The sequence below is a fragment of the Oncorhynchus keta genome, chromosome 9 (assembly GCF_023373465.1).
Source record: "Oncorhynchus keta strain PuntledgeMale-10-30-2019 chromosome 9, Oket_V2, whole genome shotgun sequence".
NCBI lineage: Eukaryota > Metazoa > Chordata > Actinopteri > Salmoniformes > Salmonidae > Oncorhynchus > Oncorhynchus keta.
Window position 1 is genome coordinate 36,413,081 of NC_068429.1, and position 18,366 is coordinate 36,431,446.

Below are 18,366 nucleotides of genomic sequence, written 5' to 3' on the forward strand. Positions count from 1 at the left end.
TCACCTTTATTTAAGCAGGTAGGCTAGTTGAGAACAAGTTCTTATTTTCCACCATAATTTGCAAATAAATTCATTAAAAATCCTACAATGTGATTTTCTGGATTTTTTTTCTCATTTTGTCTGTCATAGTTGAAGTGTACCTATGATGCCTCATCTTTTTAAGTGGGAGAACTTGCACAATTGGTGGCTGCCTAAATACTTTTTGCCCCACTGTGTGTGACTATATATGAATGTGCAAGTAGAGATACTGGGGATCAAAGGAGCAAGATAAACAAATAAATACAGTATGGGGATAAGGTAGTTGGATGGGCTATTTACAGATGGGCTATGTACAGGTGCAGTGATATGTGAGCTGCTCTGACAGCTGGTGCTTAAAGCTATGCAGCAGTTATGTGAATGGATATTAAACAGGGACCTGCTTGGGTCTTTATACCCACAAGCCAGAAGCTCAGGAGCCAGCGGGAACAAAAGGCAAGTAAGCGGGGGCTGCAGTGGATCAACTTGCCTCTCTCTGCCTTCTGCAACCTGACATGTGAAATGGTGGATGAGAATACGGTGGCAGTCTGTGTCCAACAGACACCTGCTGAAGAGGACAGAGTGCGGGAGGAAGGGGAGGGGAACGGGAAGGTGTAAAGAGTGGGTGGGGAAAGGGAAGGTGGAAAGAGTGGGTGGGGAAAGGGAAGGTGGAAAGAGTGGGTGGGAAAAGGGAGGTGGAGGGTGGGGACCCACTAATGAACCAGGCTGGTACCCCTGAGGTGTGAGAGGAGCTGGGTGGATAGATGTGTTGTGGAATGATGCCATTTCTCTCTATTTTTCAAATGCTGTTTTTGAACACCGCATGTAACAACTGAAATGCCATATGTGAACGGTCAATTAATGGGAATGGTACAGAGGTTATGGACTGCTTGGACTGACTACATACAATGAAGACTTTAGAGTTGTATGAGCAAATTAGTAATTATGTTTCTCCAGTGGTAAAGGCTTGTACTGTGTGTTGAAATAAATGCTAGTAGAGGCCTACAGTACTTATACTAAACAAAAATATCAACCCAACATGCAACCATTTCAACAATTTTACTGAGTTACAGCTCATATAAGGAAATCAGTCAATTAAAATAAATAAATTAGGCCCTAATCTGTGGATTTCACATGACTGGGCAGGGGCACAGCCATGGGTGGGCCTGGGAGGGCATAGTCCCAGCCAATCAGAATAAAAGGCACAAAAGGGCTTTATTACAGACAGAAATACTTGTCAGTTTCATCAGCTGTCCGACTGGTTGGTCTCAGACGATCCCGCAGGTGAAGAAGCCGGATGTGGAGATCCTGGCATGTTTACATGTGGTCTACGGTTGTTAGGCCAGTTGGACATACAGCAAAATTCTCTAAAACGACGTTGGAGGCGGTTTATAGTAGAGCAATTAACATTACACCCTCTGGCAACAGCTCTGGTGGACGTTCCTGTAGCTCCACTAATGTCTGGGCTGATATGCCAGTTGTCATATGACACAATCAGAATTTTTTTTTAAATGGAAATAATAGGCTACAGCTGCATGAAATGAGACAAAGCATGAGCACCGATTTTCCACTAGCCTGTTTGCACTTCAACTAATATAATAATTTGCTTAGCTATAGCCTAGGACTAATGTCTGGTCAATTATTTATATTTGAGAGTTAGGTTGACACTGATGAGCCCACCTTCAGGACAGGTGTCCCAGAGATGGTATATCATGTTTCCAAATCCTTTGGTTGTGTCCTCTCTAAGTATTCAGAACACGAGATTGTACTGCCCTCTTGTGATGAGTAGGCATATGACAGATAAAGGGAGACAGGTATAGCGCAGGGACACGCATGCGGCAGCGGATCGGCTGGCGATATTCTGTACAGTACATACCGCTTTGACGTAACCACGCGCCACACAGGCGGAAAGGCGGGAGACCGTCGCTTCCGTGTATGTCAAGAAGTCAAGATGGACGAAAAGTTGATATTGTCTGTTTTTAATTTTCCTGAGCTGTATAATACAACTTTGCCAGATTACCGCAATGGTGACACAAGATCACTTGCTTGGGGGAAAATAAGCTCATTGACAGCTCTTCCAGGTGAGCTTTGGTAGCTTATTTCTACAAATTATCAAGTCACATTAATGCAAATGTTTTAGCTAGCTAACATTAGTTGTAAGCAAGCGGACTTTTTTTTCAAATTTGTTTATATTATATGGTTTAAATCACTGCAAGAACCGCATTGTAGTCAATGGGGAGGCAGCGGCGACGAATTCGTGAGATCAGCGCAGACGGCAGTCACTGCCGCACAGGGAGGGATTTTTCTTCTCCGTTCCCCACCGCGCGATGAGACACAAGTCGCGTCACTTGAGGCATCGCATTTTCCGTGCATGAATGACGTTAGCTACCAATTAATCACTGATAGAACAAATGTCAAGTAGCCAGCCTGTCGACATTTTGACATGAAACGGAGAGCACTGCAAATTAGTACCAACTCCAATGGTAGATCCTTCTATTTACAGTTTATAAGTAGGAACCCGATGAGGCTCCATCGATGGGATAGAGACAATCACCTCTAACGTTATCTGAAGAAAAAATATATATAAATAAATAGTTATATTCATACTTCTTTAGAAAGCTTCATGTTCGATATCCAATGCATAAAACAATATATTATTTTGAGTATGATTATTCTATATTTATTTATCCCTTTAGCTGAAGAGTGCAAAAGGAAATGGAAGAATCTGAGAGACCGATACTTCAAGGAAGTAAGACAGGAGAAGAGGAGTAAGGAGGAGACAGGGGAGCTCGCTCCAAGCCGATGGAAATACAGACAACGTCTGATCTTTCTTCAACCATTCATTAAACCAAGAAACAGCAATGTGGCCCCTGCCAACCTGGAAAGCCCTGATACAATCAATAAAAGCGCACAGAGTGAAATATTACCTGTCAAAACACTCAACACAGCCCTGGTGAACGACATGAAAACCCCTAGCACCCAGGTTGGCACCATGTCACAGCTAGCTTTTGTGACCCAGCTGTCCCCAGGGCAACAAGGCGCCCAACTGTCTTTTCTGGGCAAGTGTTCACCAGGCGCCCAGACGTCCCCAGCACCCCAGACATCCGCAGTGCTCCAGTCATCAATTTACGCAACCAAGGAGAGGCCTCAGACAAGACAACCTGCTTCACCATGTTCCTCAAGCACTCCCTCTAAGCGCTCCGCTAAGAACAGGATGCTGCTGACCAAAGAGAAAGATCACAGATCAGATTCCACGATCCCTATCTGGCAGTGTGACGAGGATGAGATGTTACTCCTCAGCTTCGTTCCTGCTTTGAAGAGGCTAACCCCACAAAAAAGATGTGAGACCAAAATTAAGATCCAACAGATTATGTATGAGGCCGAGTTTAGTATGGATCAGCCAGTGACCGTCAATGAACCACCGGTGACTGTGTCCAAAGAACTGCCAGATCAAGAGACATCATAACTCATTCATATTGTAGGGTTGTTCTCAGGTTTGTTTTTTTATTTTGACCGAAACAATCTTTTTCTAAAATATATATTTTTAAATCTCTCTCCTAATGCACATGAACAGGAATGTTATTCATGTTCTGTTTTTGGAATATCACATTTTTGGTGGTATCATAGAGGTGCAAAAAATAACTTTTTACATTTTTATAGATGATCTTCTAATTTTGCTATTGTGAATGCAAGTTCTTAACCCAATTGAAAATAAAATGGGTTGTTATTCTGTTTCTAATTTTGAATGTTTGTCTGGAATTGAGTGATTAAAGCCTGACGAGAAACACATTGACAACCCATATAAGAGGTTAAATTAATGTTTAGGTAAAGATATCTCAGTAGGATATAGTACAAAGTCTTTATTACAGATGCTCATGCTATTCTAACCATCCATTGTTATTATAATAATCCACTCTATATATTTTACTATATTTCTTTTAGAATAAATGAGAAAGTTGTAAACAAGACAAAAAATGAAATAGAAATTAGAGGAATTACTCAAATAACTGCATCAGTTACTCATGCATATTATCATGACCGTCATCTTGTTAGTTGTCAGGTTGAAGAAAACTATATCCATTTTATACCTTTCGCATATTTTTTCCCAAGCTCTTTACTATGCATGCTATAGAAGTGTTTGCATTAGAATTCTACATTTTTCAGAGTAAATTAATAGTCTTACAAGTGGCAGACAATGACATCATTCAATAAAAAAAACAACTCCTTTAAATTGTCTCAACTTTCATCCTTCAAATATTGTAATCTTAAGATAATTTATTCACTTATTTTCTGAAACATAAGAAATAGTCTTACCAAATCGCTCCTAGCGCAACTGAGGACATACTGGCATAGTCTGTCATTAAATAACTTAAAACCATACCAATACGGCTCTTCACGACTATTCCCCTGCTAACACCACACATAAAAATGCACCACTGTTTATATGGCTTCATACTGGTAGTGGTACCCAAAAGGCAATTGTTGTGTCAATTTTAAAGTATCACCAATGATACACCTCTTCCTGAATTTATATATCATATTTAGTTTAGAAAGAGGACATACCACTTGTAATCTATATCCATAGAAGCACAGAGGATACATCTGGTAGCTTACATTTACCATCTTTCTTTTAGTATCTGGTTCTATATTGCCAACCTGGTACACTTAAAATGTCTAATAAAAACACAATAACCTTGATGGAAATGAGAGGCAGGGCCATTGTTCGAACAAAAAAAAACGATTTCAGACTTCTGTAGGATTCATAGTACAGGTGTAATCAAACAGTAGTGATATTGATTACTGAAATTAAATCAATAGCTTGTCAAGTCTAGAGGACAATACTTAAATGTTGAAAAGGACAAAAATCAAACAAGTATCTGCAAACAACTGTCCAACTTGAGCCTTGGTCCTGGCTGCTCAGACATTTATGCGATTAGCAGCCAAAACATGATCACCAGAGCAACAAATAGAAAGAGTCGAGACAGGAACTGTTCATCCATGTGCTGAGGGGTTCCAGGGGCAGCTATGTGTGTGGGGGGGGAGACACATTGAGAGAGATTACTTTAACAGGTGAACAACTGCTTTTCAAGGTAGAGGGGGCCATTCACAATAATCACATTTTGATCAAACATCGTTACAATACACAATGCACAACCTGCAGAACTAAAGTACCTGGGGGTGGTCTTCCATCATTGATGTTAAAAGCTGTAGCAAACATGCCAAATGGAAAGGCACCAATGCCAAAAGACATCTGGAATCCTCCGTCTCCAAAACCAAAACCCTGAAATCCCTGTAATGGGAAGAAAGAGAACTTTACAGTAACATAGCATTGATAGGGTTATAACATTACTATTCAATATGTACAAAAAAAAAATGATTTAACAGGTGTTTTGAGGGAGAGGTGACGCAATCGTTAGTGCCGTGTTGTCATTCTCAAGGGGTCAGATAAAGAGCCTCTCTCTCTTACTCATCAGATAGAGCTTAATAGGTCCCAGTGGAAAAGGTAATTCTGCTAATGAATTAGGCTATGGGCAGGTTTGCACTACAGCAACTACACAATACCATGTAATAGTTTCATCATGAATGGGTAGTGCAATACAGCAGTCAACATTGCAAACAGGTTGTACACAGTAGAACAATCTGGATTGAACTTTGCTCACATTCTGGCAAAAATAATTACAGTCTGAAAACTTACACCACGATTTTCAGGCTCTGGCCTCTGTCCTTGTGGTCGAGGAGGCGTTCGCTCCCTATAACAATGAGAGATTAGTTGTTTACAGCAGTAGTTTGGGATGTGGAATTCAGAGTAGATAACTGAGGAATGTATGAAAACTCTGCGTCTTGCTTTCATTTATTGAGTGCATCAACCCACCTTGGGTCCTGTTGGCCCGTACTTCCCCTGCCATATAGTGGGATGACTTTCTCTCGACTGATGCCTGCTTTGCATACTGGACACACTTGTCTGTTAGGTCTGGTCTCCAACCACTGCATAAACATGGGGGGGCAATTCAGATCTCCCTGGTTAAGATCACATGATACATTCAGAGAAGCAGTAAAGTATCCCTTGGGATAGGGTCAAGTGACAGCTGATCATGACAGTGGTTGTGTAAAAGAAAGTAGGTATCAACTGCCTTACCTGATGTAAGCAGGGCCAACTAGATGTGCAAGGGGACAGGGAAGGTAAGGGATGGGGGATAGAATAATTAGATGACAGTCAAGTCATAGTATCTCATCGTTCATCCTGACATCTGAGGATTGCACTACGAAAGCTAAAAATGGCATCAATAACATTTCCCCATATACAATGACATGACATGTGAAATAAGACCACAGAGATACATTCAATTACTCTATTTAATTGTGAACGAGACGCTTTACCGAGTACAGGCGACCAGATAATAAGGATGAATGTCCCTCAATCTGAAATACAGAACAGTGTCAAGACAAGAGGGTGCTTACCAAAAGAGATGCCCACACAGACTGATCACTGCATCCTTGGAGGTGTCCAGGCAGATGTTGCATTCGAATGTGCTGTCCTGGTTACCACCCTCCCCCGCTGTCGAGCTGCTGGAGCCGGGGATGGGGTTCTCAGTGGCAGTCGAAGCAGCTGCTGGTGGAGGGGCAGCGCTAGCCATTGTTTCAGGATGTAGAGTGAGGTGACGAAAGTAGCCGACCCCCTTGCCTGTAAATTAGCATGTGATAATGAATCCAAACATATGACAATCGATAGTTCCGTAGTTGAATTAGGTTACAATAGCGAAATGTTCAGAGAACTGTTACTCAACAATTCTCCAGCGACGTTAGTAACGTTACCATATGGACTGACGCAGCAGATAGATCCAGTGGCTAGCTAGTTTAGCAAAACATGTATGCTAAAGCTAGATAGAAGAATGTGCTATTGGTTTAGCTAACATTACATAGCTAGCTATATCAACATACAAATAGAATTGACTACCTCCTTGCTTTCATCAAACAAATCCTCTGTGTCGTGGGTAGAATTATCTACCAAGCTATGTAGAACGCCACCTATTTACTCAAGTTGCCAAGTTAAATTCCACTTTTCGTTTCAGATGATTGCGTCACTGTATTATCCGGAAGTTGTGTGGTGATTAGGGATACAGATTGGTTGCCCTAGCCCCAGGTCGTCACCACAGCCACCCTTTCTACAATTGTTCTTAAAATCGGATTTTAAACCTTACCCTAACCACACTGCTAACCGTATTCCTAACCTTAAATTTAAGGTTTTAAAAAATCATAAATGTGTACGTTATAGCCTAATGCTGGTGTCGTCAATAGTTACGACAGCCATCAGGGACTACTGATTTAAGTGCATTCAAAACAACTGTGAATAAAAAAATAAAATAAAAAAACGAGTTCCGACAGGGAAAAACAATGTTTAACGGTCATCCAATTCGGAATTCGAAGTCGGAAACTCGGGACATCGTTTTTCTAGTAGAGCAATAGATCAAAACATCATTTAATACTTGATTAAATACTTGATTAAATATTCTACAGCTGTAATGTCATCAATCAAATCAAACTTTATTTATATAGTGTAGCACTCAAAAAGATGACAATCTTTCCAAAATAATTTCCAACGTGTGTTGCAGGGTGACACACATGGAGATCATAAGTGTAGCCATGCATCCTATTTTGGTGGTCCACAATATTGTCCGTACGGCTGTGGAATGTGAGTGGAGGAAGCCAGCCGTGCCCAACCAGGTGCAGTCAGTGGAGTACCTGTACCCGGCCGAAGAGTACAACGCTATATCCCGAGTGCCCACACAGGAGGATCTTCAGTGACTAAGGAACCATCTCCAGGGCAGGTTCAGTGGAATGACAGGGCTCCTGAACCTGAGCCAGAACAACCACTACCTTCCCTGTCATCACTGGACATTGTTAAAAAACAAGGACACCTGGGGCATACAGGCTATACACTATTTAAAGGCAATGCTACCAAATACTAATTGAGTGTATGTAAACTTCTGACCCGCTGGGAATGTGATGAAAGAAATAAAAGCTCAAATAAATAATTCTCTCTACTATTATTCTGACATTTTGTAATTTGAATTTGGTGCGCTCCAATTTCTCAGGATGTTGTCGAAAAGTGTCCTGCTCGCGGTTCGCGATCCCTAAGAGTGGTGATCCTAACTGACCTAAGACTGGGAATTGTTACTAGGATTAAATGTCAGGAATTGTGAAAAACTGAGTGTAAATGTATTTGGCAAAGGTGTATGTAAACTTTCGACTTCAACTGTATATACTGTACTGGTACCCCCTTTATATAGCCTCACTATTGTTATTTTACTGCTGCTCTTTAATTATGTTACTTTTTTTCTTACTTTTTTAAGGTATTTTTCTTAAAACTGCATTGTTGGTTAAGGGCTTGTATGTAAGTAAGCGTTTCACAGTAATGTCTACACATGTTGTATTCTGTGATTTGATTTGACAACCACATATCATAGGCATAGTAAGTACACGTTTCCTCAATAAAGTAGTTATCAGTTAAGTCAGAGCCAGAAAGGGTGCAAGTGTTTATTATTGTATTCTTATTATTTTGTTTGAGGGGGTTGAGATAGCCAACACTCCACTCAGCAAACTGGATGTAGTCTATCACAGTGGCATCCGTTTTATCACCAAAGCCCCATATAACACCCACCACTGCGACCTGTATGCGCTCGTTGGCTGGCCCTCACTACATACACGTCCCCAAACCCACTGGCTCCAGGTCATCTATACGTCTTTGCTAGGTAAAGCTCCACCTTAACTCAGCTCACTGGTCACCATAGCAACACCCACCCATAGCACGCGCTCCAGCAGGTATATTTCACTGGTCATCCCCAAAGCCAACAGCCCCTTTGGCCGCCTTTCTTCCAGTTCTTTGCTGCCAATGATTGGAACGAACTGCAAAAATCACTGAAGCTGGAGTCTTATATCTCCCTCTCTAACTTTAAGCATCAGCTGTCAGAGCAGTTTACCGATCACTGTACCTGTACACAGCCAATCTGTAAATAGCACATCCATCTACCTCATCCCCATATTGTTATTTATCTTTTTGCTCTTTTGCACCCCAGTATCTGTATTTGCACATTATCATCTGCACATCTATCACTCCAGTATTAATGCTAAATTGTAATTAGCTTTTGCCTCTATGGCCTATTTATTGCCTACCTCCCTACTCTTCTACATTTGCACACACTGTACATAGATTTTTCTATTTTTCATTTATTTTGTGTTATTGACTGTACTTTTGTTAATGTGTAACTCTGTGTTGTTGTTTTTGTCGCACTGCTTTGCTTTATCTTTGCCAGGTCGCAGTTGTAAATGAGAACTTGTTCTCAACTGGCCTACCTGGTTAAATAAAGGTGAAATAAAAAAAGGTTAAGGAGGGGGATTATTTAAGATTCTCTTTGAAGATGTAGGATTTCAGATGCTTTTGGAAGATGTGCAGCGACTCTTCTGTCCTAGCTTCAGGGGGAAGTTGGTTCGATCATTGGGGTACCAGGCCAGAGAAGAGCTTGTACTGGCCGGAGCGGGAGCTGCCTTCCCATAGGGGTGAGATGGCCAAGAGACCAAAGTGGCTTAAAGGAGTGCTCGAGTTGGGGTGTAGGGTTTGATCATAGCCTGAAGGTAGGGAGCGGCAGTTCCTCTTGCTGGCAAGCACCATGGTATTGTAGTGGATGCGAGCTTCAACTGGAAGCCAGTGGAGTGTGTGGAGGAGCGGGGTGGCATGGGAGAACTTGGGAAGGTTGAAAACCAGGCGAGCTGCAGCCTTCTGGATAAGTTGCAGGGGTTTGTTGGAACAAGCAGGGAGCCCAGCCAACAGCGAGTTGCATTAGCCGAGACGGGAGATGACAAGTGCCTGGATTAGGACCTGCGCCACTTCCTGTGTGAGGTAGGGTCGTACACAACGTATGTTGTAAAGCATGAACCTGCAGAGAACAACAGGGTATTGTCCAAGGTAATGCCAAGGTTCTTTGCACTCTGGGAGGGCGACACTGTGGAGTTGTCAACCACGATGTACAGGTCTTTGAGCAGGTAGTCCTTTCCCGGGAGGAACAGCAGCCTCGGCTTGTCGAGGTTGAGCTTGGGGGGGGGGGGCGACATCCAAGCTGAGATATTTGCCATGCACGCAGAGATGTGTGTCGCCACCTGTGTGTCAGAAGGTGGGAAAGAGAAAAGTAGTTGAGTGTCATCTGCATAGCGATGATAAGAGAGACCATGTGAGGATATGATAGAGCCAGTGACGTGGCGCATAGAGAAAAGAGGAGAGGGCCTAGAATGAATCCCTGGGGGACACCAATAGTGAGAGTATGTGGTGCAGACACAGGTCCTCTACACGTCACCTGGTAGGAGCGGCCTGAGTGTGTACAGAGCCTGTGACGCCCAGCCCTGAGAGGGTGGAGAGGAGGGTATGATGGTTCATGGTGTCGAAGGCAGCAGATAGATCTAGGAGGATGAGAACAGAGGAGAGAGAGTCAGCTTTGGCAATGCAGAGAGTCTCCGTGACACAGAGAAGAGAAGTGTTGGTTGAGTGACCCACCAGCCTGTCTGGTTAGAGACAAGAAGATTGTTCTGAGAGAGATAACGAGAGAGTTGATCAGAGACAGCTCTCTCTCTCTCCCGCACCTGCTGTCTCGACCTCTTAATGCTTGGCTATGAAAAGCCAACTGACAATTATTCCTGAGGTGCTGACCATCTATACCCACTGTGATTAGTCTTTGACCCTGCTGGTCATCTATGAACGCTTGAACGATATCTTGAAGAACGATATGGCCTTAATGCCCATGTACTTTTATAATCTCCACCAGGCACAGCCAGAAGAGGACTGGTCAACCCTTAGAGCCTGGTTCCTCTCTAGGTTTCTTCCTAGGTTCCCTCCGCCTTTCTAGGGAGTTTTTGTAGAAGAGTGGAGGCTGTTACAGCAGTAAAGGGGGGAACAACTCCATATTCATGCCCATGATGTTGGAATGAGATGTTCGACGAGCAGGTGTCCAAATACTTTTGATATGTAGTGTACCTTGGTGAGTGTCAGACCAAAGGAGAAGGACGGGTTATCCTAGGGGAAATACACAACCTCAGTTTTTGTGTTGACAAGTATTTGTTTTTTTAGATGATCTCCTGCTGTCCATCCTCCCGGTTGCTACATTGACAATTCACAGTAGAGGACCCTTAGAGGGGTGTCTTTCTTCGATGACAAGAAAATAGCAGTCCTCCAATGTCAGAACAACTGTGCTGGAAGGTACAGTAGGTCACTGTCTTTCCAGTGGTAAGGAGGGAGAAATAAACAGAAATCCCACGTGCTCAGTCACTCACTGACTCACTCACCCACTCACTCAGTCACTCACTCAATAATACAACTGATGCATTCACATTTTCCATAGGGTTGTGCTCTACTACTACTACCTCATCACCAAGTAACAACTATTCAATGGTTCCCTACTTGTATTGATGGCCTCTTCGTGATTTCAATGCCTTTTTTAAGCACTCTTGTCGGTATACCCAGGGGTAAAAGTAATGCATGTTGGTGTCCTCTGCATCAGAGGCTACCTGTATGCAGGGCTGGAATTTGGTGCTGAGTGTTATTGTGGCCTTAAGGTCCAGGCCCCTAATGCCTCAGAGACTAACTGTAACATGGACTGCGAGGGGGACCAGAGCATCATCTGTAGAGGACCCGATTGGCTCTCCATCGTCTTCTTAGAACCAGCTCCGGACACTGTTGGACACAGTGAATTGTTTATTTTTTCTGCGCATATTGTTGATAATGTTAATCCACTAGTTAACCCATTCTCTCTCTACACAGACGAATAGAGACATTTTTATAGTGGGCTTCAAGAAGCCAGTGAACGTAACAGAGGCTGTTGACATCCTGAATTTGGGGATTTCTGCACTGATCACGTCAGGAAACCTCTATCTTCATTCTATTGTAAATGGAAAATGAATTCAGTTAACGGAAAACCTCCTCAAAGTGTCTTCATTATCGACATCAAATCTTGTCACTCAGTTGAACCTGAAGTTTGTATCCTCCCCTAGGAGTTGTCTCTGGCTGTTCTTGGGGGTCAGTGGTTACCCTACATTCCTGTTCCCCTGCATGAGCAGGAGGATGAAGAGATGTGTCTGCAGAGTTGCCCTGGAGAAGAGCTGGAGCACTGTGGCACTCAGGGCTACTTCATGGTGTAAGACTCGAATCAAGGGTGAGCATTCCAGTAGGGTCGTACAAAATATATATATATATTATACGCAACATCAGTTCCAAGCTGTCATTTTCACTTTGCACAACATCACGCCATTATTATACAAGCTTGCTTGCTGAGTGGTGGTGAGTGACTTGTGATGTTTATTTAGGGACTTTCGTTTCCCCCAAAAGCCCCCACGCACTGCATCATTGGTGGGAACAGGGTACTGACTTCCTCTTAGGTATTTGTTTTGTTGTTCTGCAGATGCCCCATGTTTCAATATGTAGTTAGGTCATCATCTCTGTGCTGATTTCTACTTCTGCTTTACACTGGTCGAATATTACACTTTAGCTAATCTCGCAATCCAGGACCAAAGCTTGTCTGTTCCTGTTCAAGCAGCTGCTGCATGGACAGGTGTTTCCTGCTCCGTCGGTCAAAAATGGCATTAGCCAGCTTCCCAGGGACAGGAAACACCTAGGCACATCACCTGATAGAATTGGCCACGGGATTCTACACTGGCAGCTACTACTTTGATGGTCCCCTCTACGGCAAAAGTAAAAGCCCAACGAGCAGGCTTATTAAATTGACCTATGAACACCCCACCACACCAGTTGAGTCAATGGCGGACTGTCCATTTTGTGACTAACTTTAAGTTGTAAAATACAGAAAGGTCCCTTTTAACATGTTTCAAATGAGAGAGAGATTACTGTTGCAATGGCAGAACTATCTGCATAAAGACCCATGAGTGGCAGGGAGGCGATTCATGCCTTGACTCCAGCGTTCTAATGATCCGCAACCCCTACAAAGCCCTGATGCTTGAGTTCTATCGCAGGTATGGAGGCCATGTTGGATTTAACCCCCTCGCCTTTGTGGAGAGGAAAAGGTGAAAAGGATGCCTAGGATAAATCTATTTGAACGTTTTTAACCTCAACCTTTTCCTACGAATCATTACATTATTTTCAGTCATTGCACAACCCCAGTTCTTGAACTATCACGTGTTGTAGCACACAGTTGCTTAATTGTGGAATGGTTCTTTCTTTTGTTACCCAAAGATACTGAACATAACTATAAACGCAACATGCAACAATTTCAATGATTTTACTGAGTTACAGTTCATGTAAGGAAATCAGTCAATTGAAATAAATAAATGAGGCCCTCCATACTCTATTGATTTCACATGACTGGGCAGGGGCACAGCCAAGGGTGGGCCTGGAAGGGCATAGATACACCCACTGGAGAGCCAGGCCCAGCCATTCAGAATGAGTTTTTCCCCACAAAAGGGCTTTATTAAAGACAGAAATACTCCTCAGTTTCATCAGCTGGCCAAGTGGCTGGTCTCAGACGTTCCCACAGGTGAAGAAGCCGGATGTGGAGGTCCTAGGCTGGCGTGGTTACACGTGGTCTGCGGTTTTGAGGCCGGTTGGACATACTGGAAAAATTCTCTAAAACAATGTTGGAGGCAGCTTATGGTAGAGAAATTAACATTACATTTTCTGGCAACAGCTCTGGTGGACATTCCTGTAGTCAGCATGTCAATTGCACGCTCCCTCTAAATGTAAGGAATCTGTGGCATGATGTTATGTGACAAAACGAAACATTTGAAAGTGTCATTTTATTATCCCCAGCACAAGGTGTACCTGTGTAATGATCATACTGTATAATCAGCTTCTTGATATGCCACACCATTCAGGTGGATGGATTATCTTAGCAGAGGAGAAATGCTTACTAACATGGTTGTAAACAAATTTGTGCACAACATTTGAGAGAAATAAGCTTTTTATGCTTATGGAACATTTCTGGGATCTTTTATTTCAGCTCATGAAACATGGGTCCAACACTTTACATGTTGCGTTTATATTTCTTGTTCAGTAGATACTTTAAGAAAACACAAGAGTCCATAACTTTAACAACTAATTGTATAGAACTAGTGTAACAGATTTTAATCAGACACGCCTTTTAATATCCATTGAAACTCATATTTACACAGTAACACTTTGAATTAATACATTGCAAATCAAATAACATCTATAGAAGCAGTGCAAAAAAGGTGCCATCGTTACAAACAACCTCAATAAAATGACACGATCTTAAACCTCAGACGTGTGTGAAACCTTTACTCTCAAAAGACCCAGACTTTGAGAGGTTACGTCCACCTGTACGCCCATCTTCTGCCATTGCATTTTCTATCTTCCACAGAACAGACCTCTTTAGGGTTTGCCGAAAGTCATGACCCATTAACACATACAGTATGGGGTTAAGGAAACTGTTTGCTGCAGCCATTGTGCTGCCCACCTTCAGCCAAGTGTAGAGCATCTCAAGGCTGTGATTCCCCAAGTTCAACTCCAACAGGACAAAAGTGTGATAGGGCACCCAGCAAACGAAGAAGGACACAATGAGGACAGTCATTACCTTGACAGGTTTAGTGGATTTCATGGGGCGACTCCTGAGCTCCACAAAGATAACTGAGTAGCAGAAGACTATAATCAAAAGAGGAATCACAAAGCCACAGACAAATCGACTCAGAGCCACTGCCTTGTGCCCAGACTGATAATCAGTATAGCACAGTGTATCAGCCCCGTGTGTTTTGGTCTGGCGGTAGACCAGTGAGGGTACAGTCAGGGCAGCAGAGAGGGCCCACACGAGGACGACCACTCCGGATGCTCTGGGTATGGTCCGGTTGTTCTGAGCCCAGACAGGAAAAGTGATTGACACGCAGCGGTCAACACTGATCAGAACCAGCAGGAAGACGCTGCTGAACATGTTGAGGAACATAGCGGAGGAGGTCAGCTTACACATGACCAGCCCAAAGGGCCAGTGTGAGGTGACCATGTATACAATGTTAAAGGGCAGACAGACACAGAACAGAAAGTCTGAGATGGCCAGACTGAGGTACCAAGTGGTGTTGACCGATGTCCTCATCTTGAAGCCAGAAATCCAAATTACTATAGCATTTCCACTGAGACCCAGTAGTGATATAAGGATATTGATTACAGTTTCCACTGAAAAGTACCTGGGATGGTTGAAAGTCACTGAGCCACTCACAGAGGTGTTTTCATATGTTTCATTGAAGGCAGTATAATATTCTCCATATTCTGTATAGTCAAAATCCTCCATGTTACTGTAAGACTTTTCTAGTCAAAGACTCCTAAAACGTCCTGTTGATATACGCACAAATGATCAGCCAACACATTGAAAGCATACAATTACAGCTAGTCATGTGCTCAAATAACTTCTCATTATGTGCCTTTTGTCAGACTTCAGAACTGAGCACTATGACATAAAAAGGTGTAAAGTAAAAGACTCACCTTGTGTCAGTGTGATATGACAACAGCTATTACAGCCTACTGAGAGTGTTCTCTGAGTTTAAATACCCCTGCGGCTGGAGCAATGGCTCACTTCTTCTTTCATTTTAAGTCACAACAACATAAAGGAATGAGGAACCTAGATGGGTTCTGAGTTTGAAGTTCCACATCACACCAGAGTATGTGAGCAGAGCGAGGAGCAGAGCGTGCCCAATTTGACTGGAGCGTGGATCGAGATTCCCAAAGGCTGGAGCGTCGGCCTGCTCCCCAGCTCCAATTTTGCTTCAGTAGCGTTCCAAGTAGCAATCACTTCACGAGCTCAGGGCATGCCTGCCTCAGCACGCGTTTGTAGTAATCTTGTGTTCAGCTATACAGTCGTGGCCAAAAGTTTTGAGAATGACACAAATATTCATTTTCAAAAAGTCTGCTGCCTCAGTTTGTATGATGGCAATTTGCATATACTCCAGAATGTTATGAAGAGTGATCAGATGAATTGCAATTAATTGCAAAGTCCCTCTTTGCCATGCAAATGTACTGAATCCCCCAAAAAACATTTCCACTGCATTTCAGCCCTGCCACAAAAGGACCAGCTGACATCATGTCAGGGATTCTCTCATTAACACAGGTGTGTGTTGATGAGGACAAGGCTGGAGATCACTCTGTCATGCTGATTCAGTTCGAATAACAGACTGGAAGCTTCAAAAGGAGAGTGGTGCTTGGAATCATTGTTCTTTCTCTGTCAACCATGGTTACCTGCAAGTAAACACGTGCCGTCATCATTGCTTTGCACAAAAAGGGCTTCACAGGCAAGGATATTGCTGCCAGTAAGATTGCACCTAAATCAACCATTTATTGGATCATCAAGAACTTCAAGGACAGCGGTTCAATTGTTGTGAAGAAGGAATCAGGGCGCCCAAGAAAGTCCAGCAAGCGCCAGGACTGTCTCCTAAAGTTGATTCAGCTGCGGGATCGGGGCACCACCAGTACAGAGCTTGCTCAGGAATGGCAGCAGGCAGGTGTGAGTGCATCTGCACGCACAGTGAGGTGAAGACTTTTGGAGGATGGCCTGGTGTCAAAGAAGGGCAGCAAAGAAGCCACTTCTCTCAAGGAAAAACATTAGGGACAGACTGATATTCTGCAAAAGGTACAGGGATTGGAATGCTGAGGACTGGGGTAAAGTCATGTTCTCTGATGAATCCCCTTTCCGATTGTTTGGGGCATCCGGAAAAAAGCTTGTCCGGAGAAGACAAGGTGAGCGCTACCATCAGTCCTTTGTCATGCCAACAGTAAGGCATCCTGAGACCATTCATGTGTGGGGTTGCTTCTCAACCAAGGGAATGGGCTCACTCACAATTTTGCCTAAGAACACAGCCATGAATAAAGAATGGTACCAACACATCCTCCGAGAGCAACTTCTCCCAACCATCCAGGAACAGTTTGGTGACAAACAATGCCTTTTCCAGCCATTGGGCAAAAGTCATAACTAAGTGGCTCGGGGAACAAAACATTGATATTTTGGGTCCATGGCCAGGAAACTCCCCAGACCTTAATCCCATTGAGAACTTGTGGTCAATCCTCAAAAGGCGGGTGGACAAACAAAAACCCACAAATTCTGACAAACTCCAAGCATTGATTATGCAAGAATGGGCTGCCATCAGTCAGGATGTTGCCCAGAAGTGAATTGACATGCCAGGGTGGATTGCAGAGGTCTTGGAAAAGAAGGTTCAACACTGCAAATATTGACTCTGCATCAACTTCATGTAATTGTCAATAAAATAATTTGACACTTATGAAATGCTTGTAACTATACTTCAGTATTCCATAGTAACATCTGACAAAAATATCTAAAGACACTGAAGCAGCAAACTTTGTGAAAATTAATATTTGTGTCATTCTCAAAACTTTTGACCACGACTGTAGCCCCTTGCGTTAACTACTGTCATGAAGTCCGCAAAATATTTTCATAAAGAAGCTGATAAAACTCACAGGTGTTAAGTCAAGGTGACTTACAATGATGAGGACCAAGCGCAAAAGAGGGAGTTGCGGCAACTAAACAATCATTGTGGAATCTGAAAAGACACTTATCCCAAAAGCATGATGATGTACTTACTAGGTGCTTAAATAAAGGAATGAGGTGGGTAGATAACTAAGTATGTCATTGTAGCTGGATTTTCAACCACTCAACTCAGCCCACATGCTTTGCATCACAAACTTTTATATCACTCTATTTTCAGACAGCTGGGGAGCTATAGTTAAAAGTTGACCAATATCGCCTTCTTGTGTTAAATTTAGGAAATTAAATAAATCTGAACGTTTGATTTTTTCTTTTTTTTTAGATTGCTGAGAGGAAAGGTCAACGATACCTCTCTTCACAACGACCATGCACACTCTTGTTACGTAAGTGTGAAAATACATATTCCTTACATACAAATCAAATGTTATTTGTCATGTGCTCCGAATACAACAGGTGTAGACCTTACTGTGAAATGCTTACTTACGAGCCCTTTTAACTAAAAATGCAGAGTTTTTAAAAAATAAGTAAGAAAAATGTGCTAAAGAAAAAAATAGCAACACATTAAAAATAACAACCCCACTATATACAGGGGGTACCGGTACCGGGTCAATGTGCAGGGGTACAGGGTAGTCAAGGTAATTGAGTTAATATGTACAAAACAAGTCAAAAGTTTGGACACACCTACTCATTCCAGGGTTTTTCTTTATTTTACTATTTTCTACATTGTTGAATAATAGTGAAGACAAACCATGAAATAACACAAATGGAGTCATGTAGTAACCAAAAACGTGTTAAACAAATCAAAATAAATTGTATATTTGAGATTCTTCAAAGTAGCCACCTTGCTGACATATTTGCA

The 18,366-nt window shown here is 42.7% G+C and overlaps 3 protein-coding genes across 3 annotated transcripts; 1 reads left to right on the forward strand and 2 right to left on the reverse strand.

Moving 5' to 3' along the window:
* The first annotated feature begins 1,804 nt into the window (after window positions 1-1,804).
* LOC118387684 (uncharacterized) lies at window positions 1,805-3,761 on the forward strand. The gene is made up of 2 exons (XM_035776301.2): window positions 1,805-2,096; window positions 2,712-3,761. Exons 1-2 carry the CDS (start codon window positions 1,967-1,969, stop codon window positions 3,479-3,481), a joined length of 900 nt encoding a protein of 299 aa, XP_035632194.1. The 5' UTR covers window positions 1,805-1,966; the 3' UTR covers window positions 3,482-3,761.
* A 99-nt stretch (window positions 3,762-3,860) lies between these two features.
* Window positions 3,861-7,139, reverse strand: rnf185 (ring finger protein 185). Its single transcript, XM_035776304.2, has 7 exons — window positions 6,971-7,139; window positions 6,475-6,697; window positions 6,152-6,170; window positions 5,888-6,000; window positions 5,711-5,765; window positions 5,188-5,305; window positions 3,861-5,038 (listed from the first exon to the last, which is right to left on the reverse strand). The coding sequence occupies exons 2-7, from the start codon at window positions 6,648-6,650 to the stop codon at window positions 4,941-4,943; spliced, it is 579 nt and encodes a 192-aa protein (XP_035632197.2). The 5' UTR covers window positions 6,651-6,697; window positions 6,971-7,139; the 3' UTR covers window positions 3,861-4,940.
* Window positions 7,140-13,980: 6,841 nt separating this feature from the next.
* Window positions 13,981-18,111, reverse strand: LOC118387681 (chemerin-like receptor 1). Its single transcript, XM_035776296.2, has 2 exons — window positions 15,497-18,111; window positions 13,981-15,346 (listed from the first exon to the last, which is right to left on the reverse strand). The coding sequence occupies exon 2, from the start codon at window positions 15,303-15,305 to the stop codon at window positions 14,286-14,288; it is 1,020 nt and encodes a 339-aa protein (XP_035632189.1). The 5' UTR covers window positions 15,306-15,346; window positions 15,497-18,111; the 3' UTR covers window positions 13,981-14,285.
* Window positions 18,112-18,366: the final 255 nt, after the last annotated feature.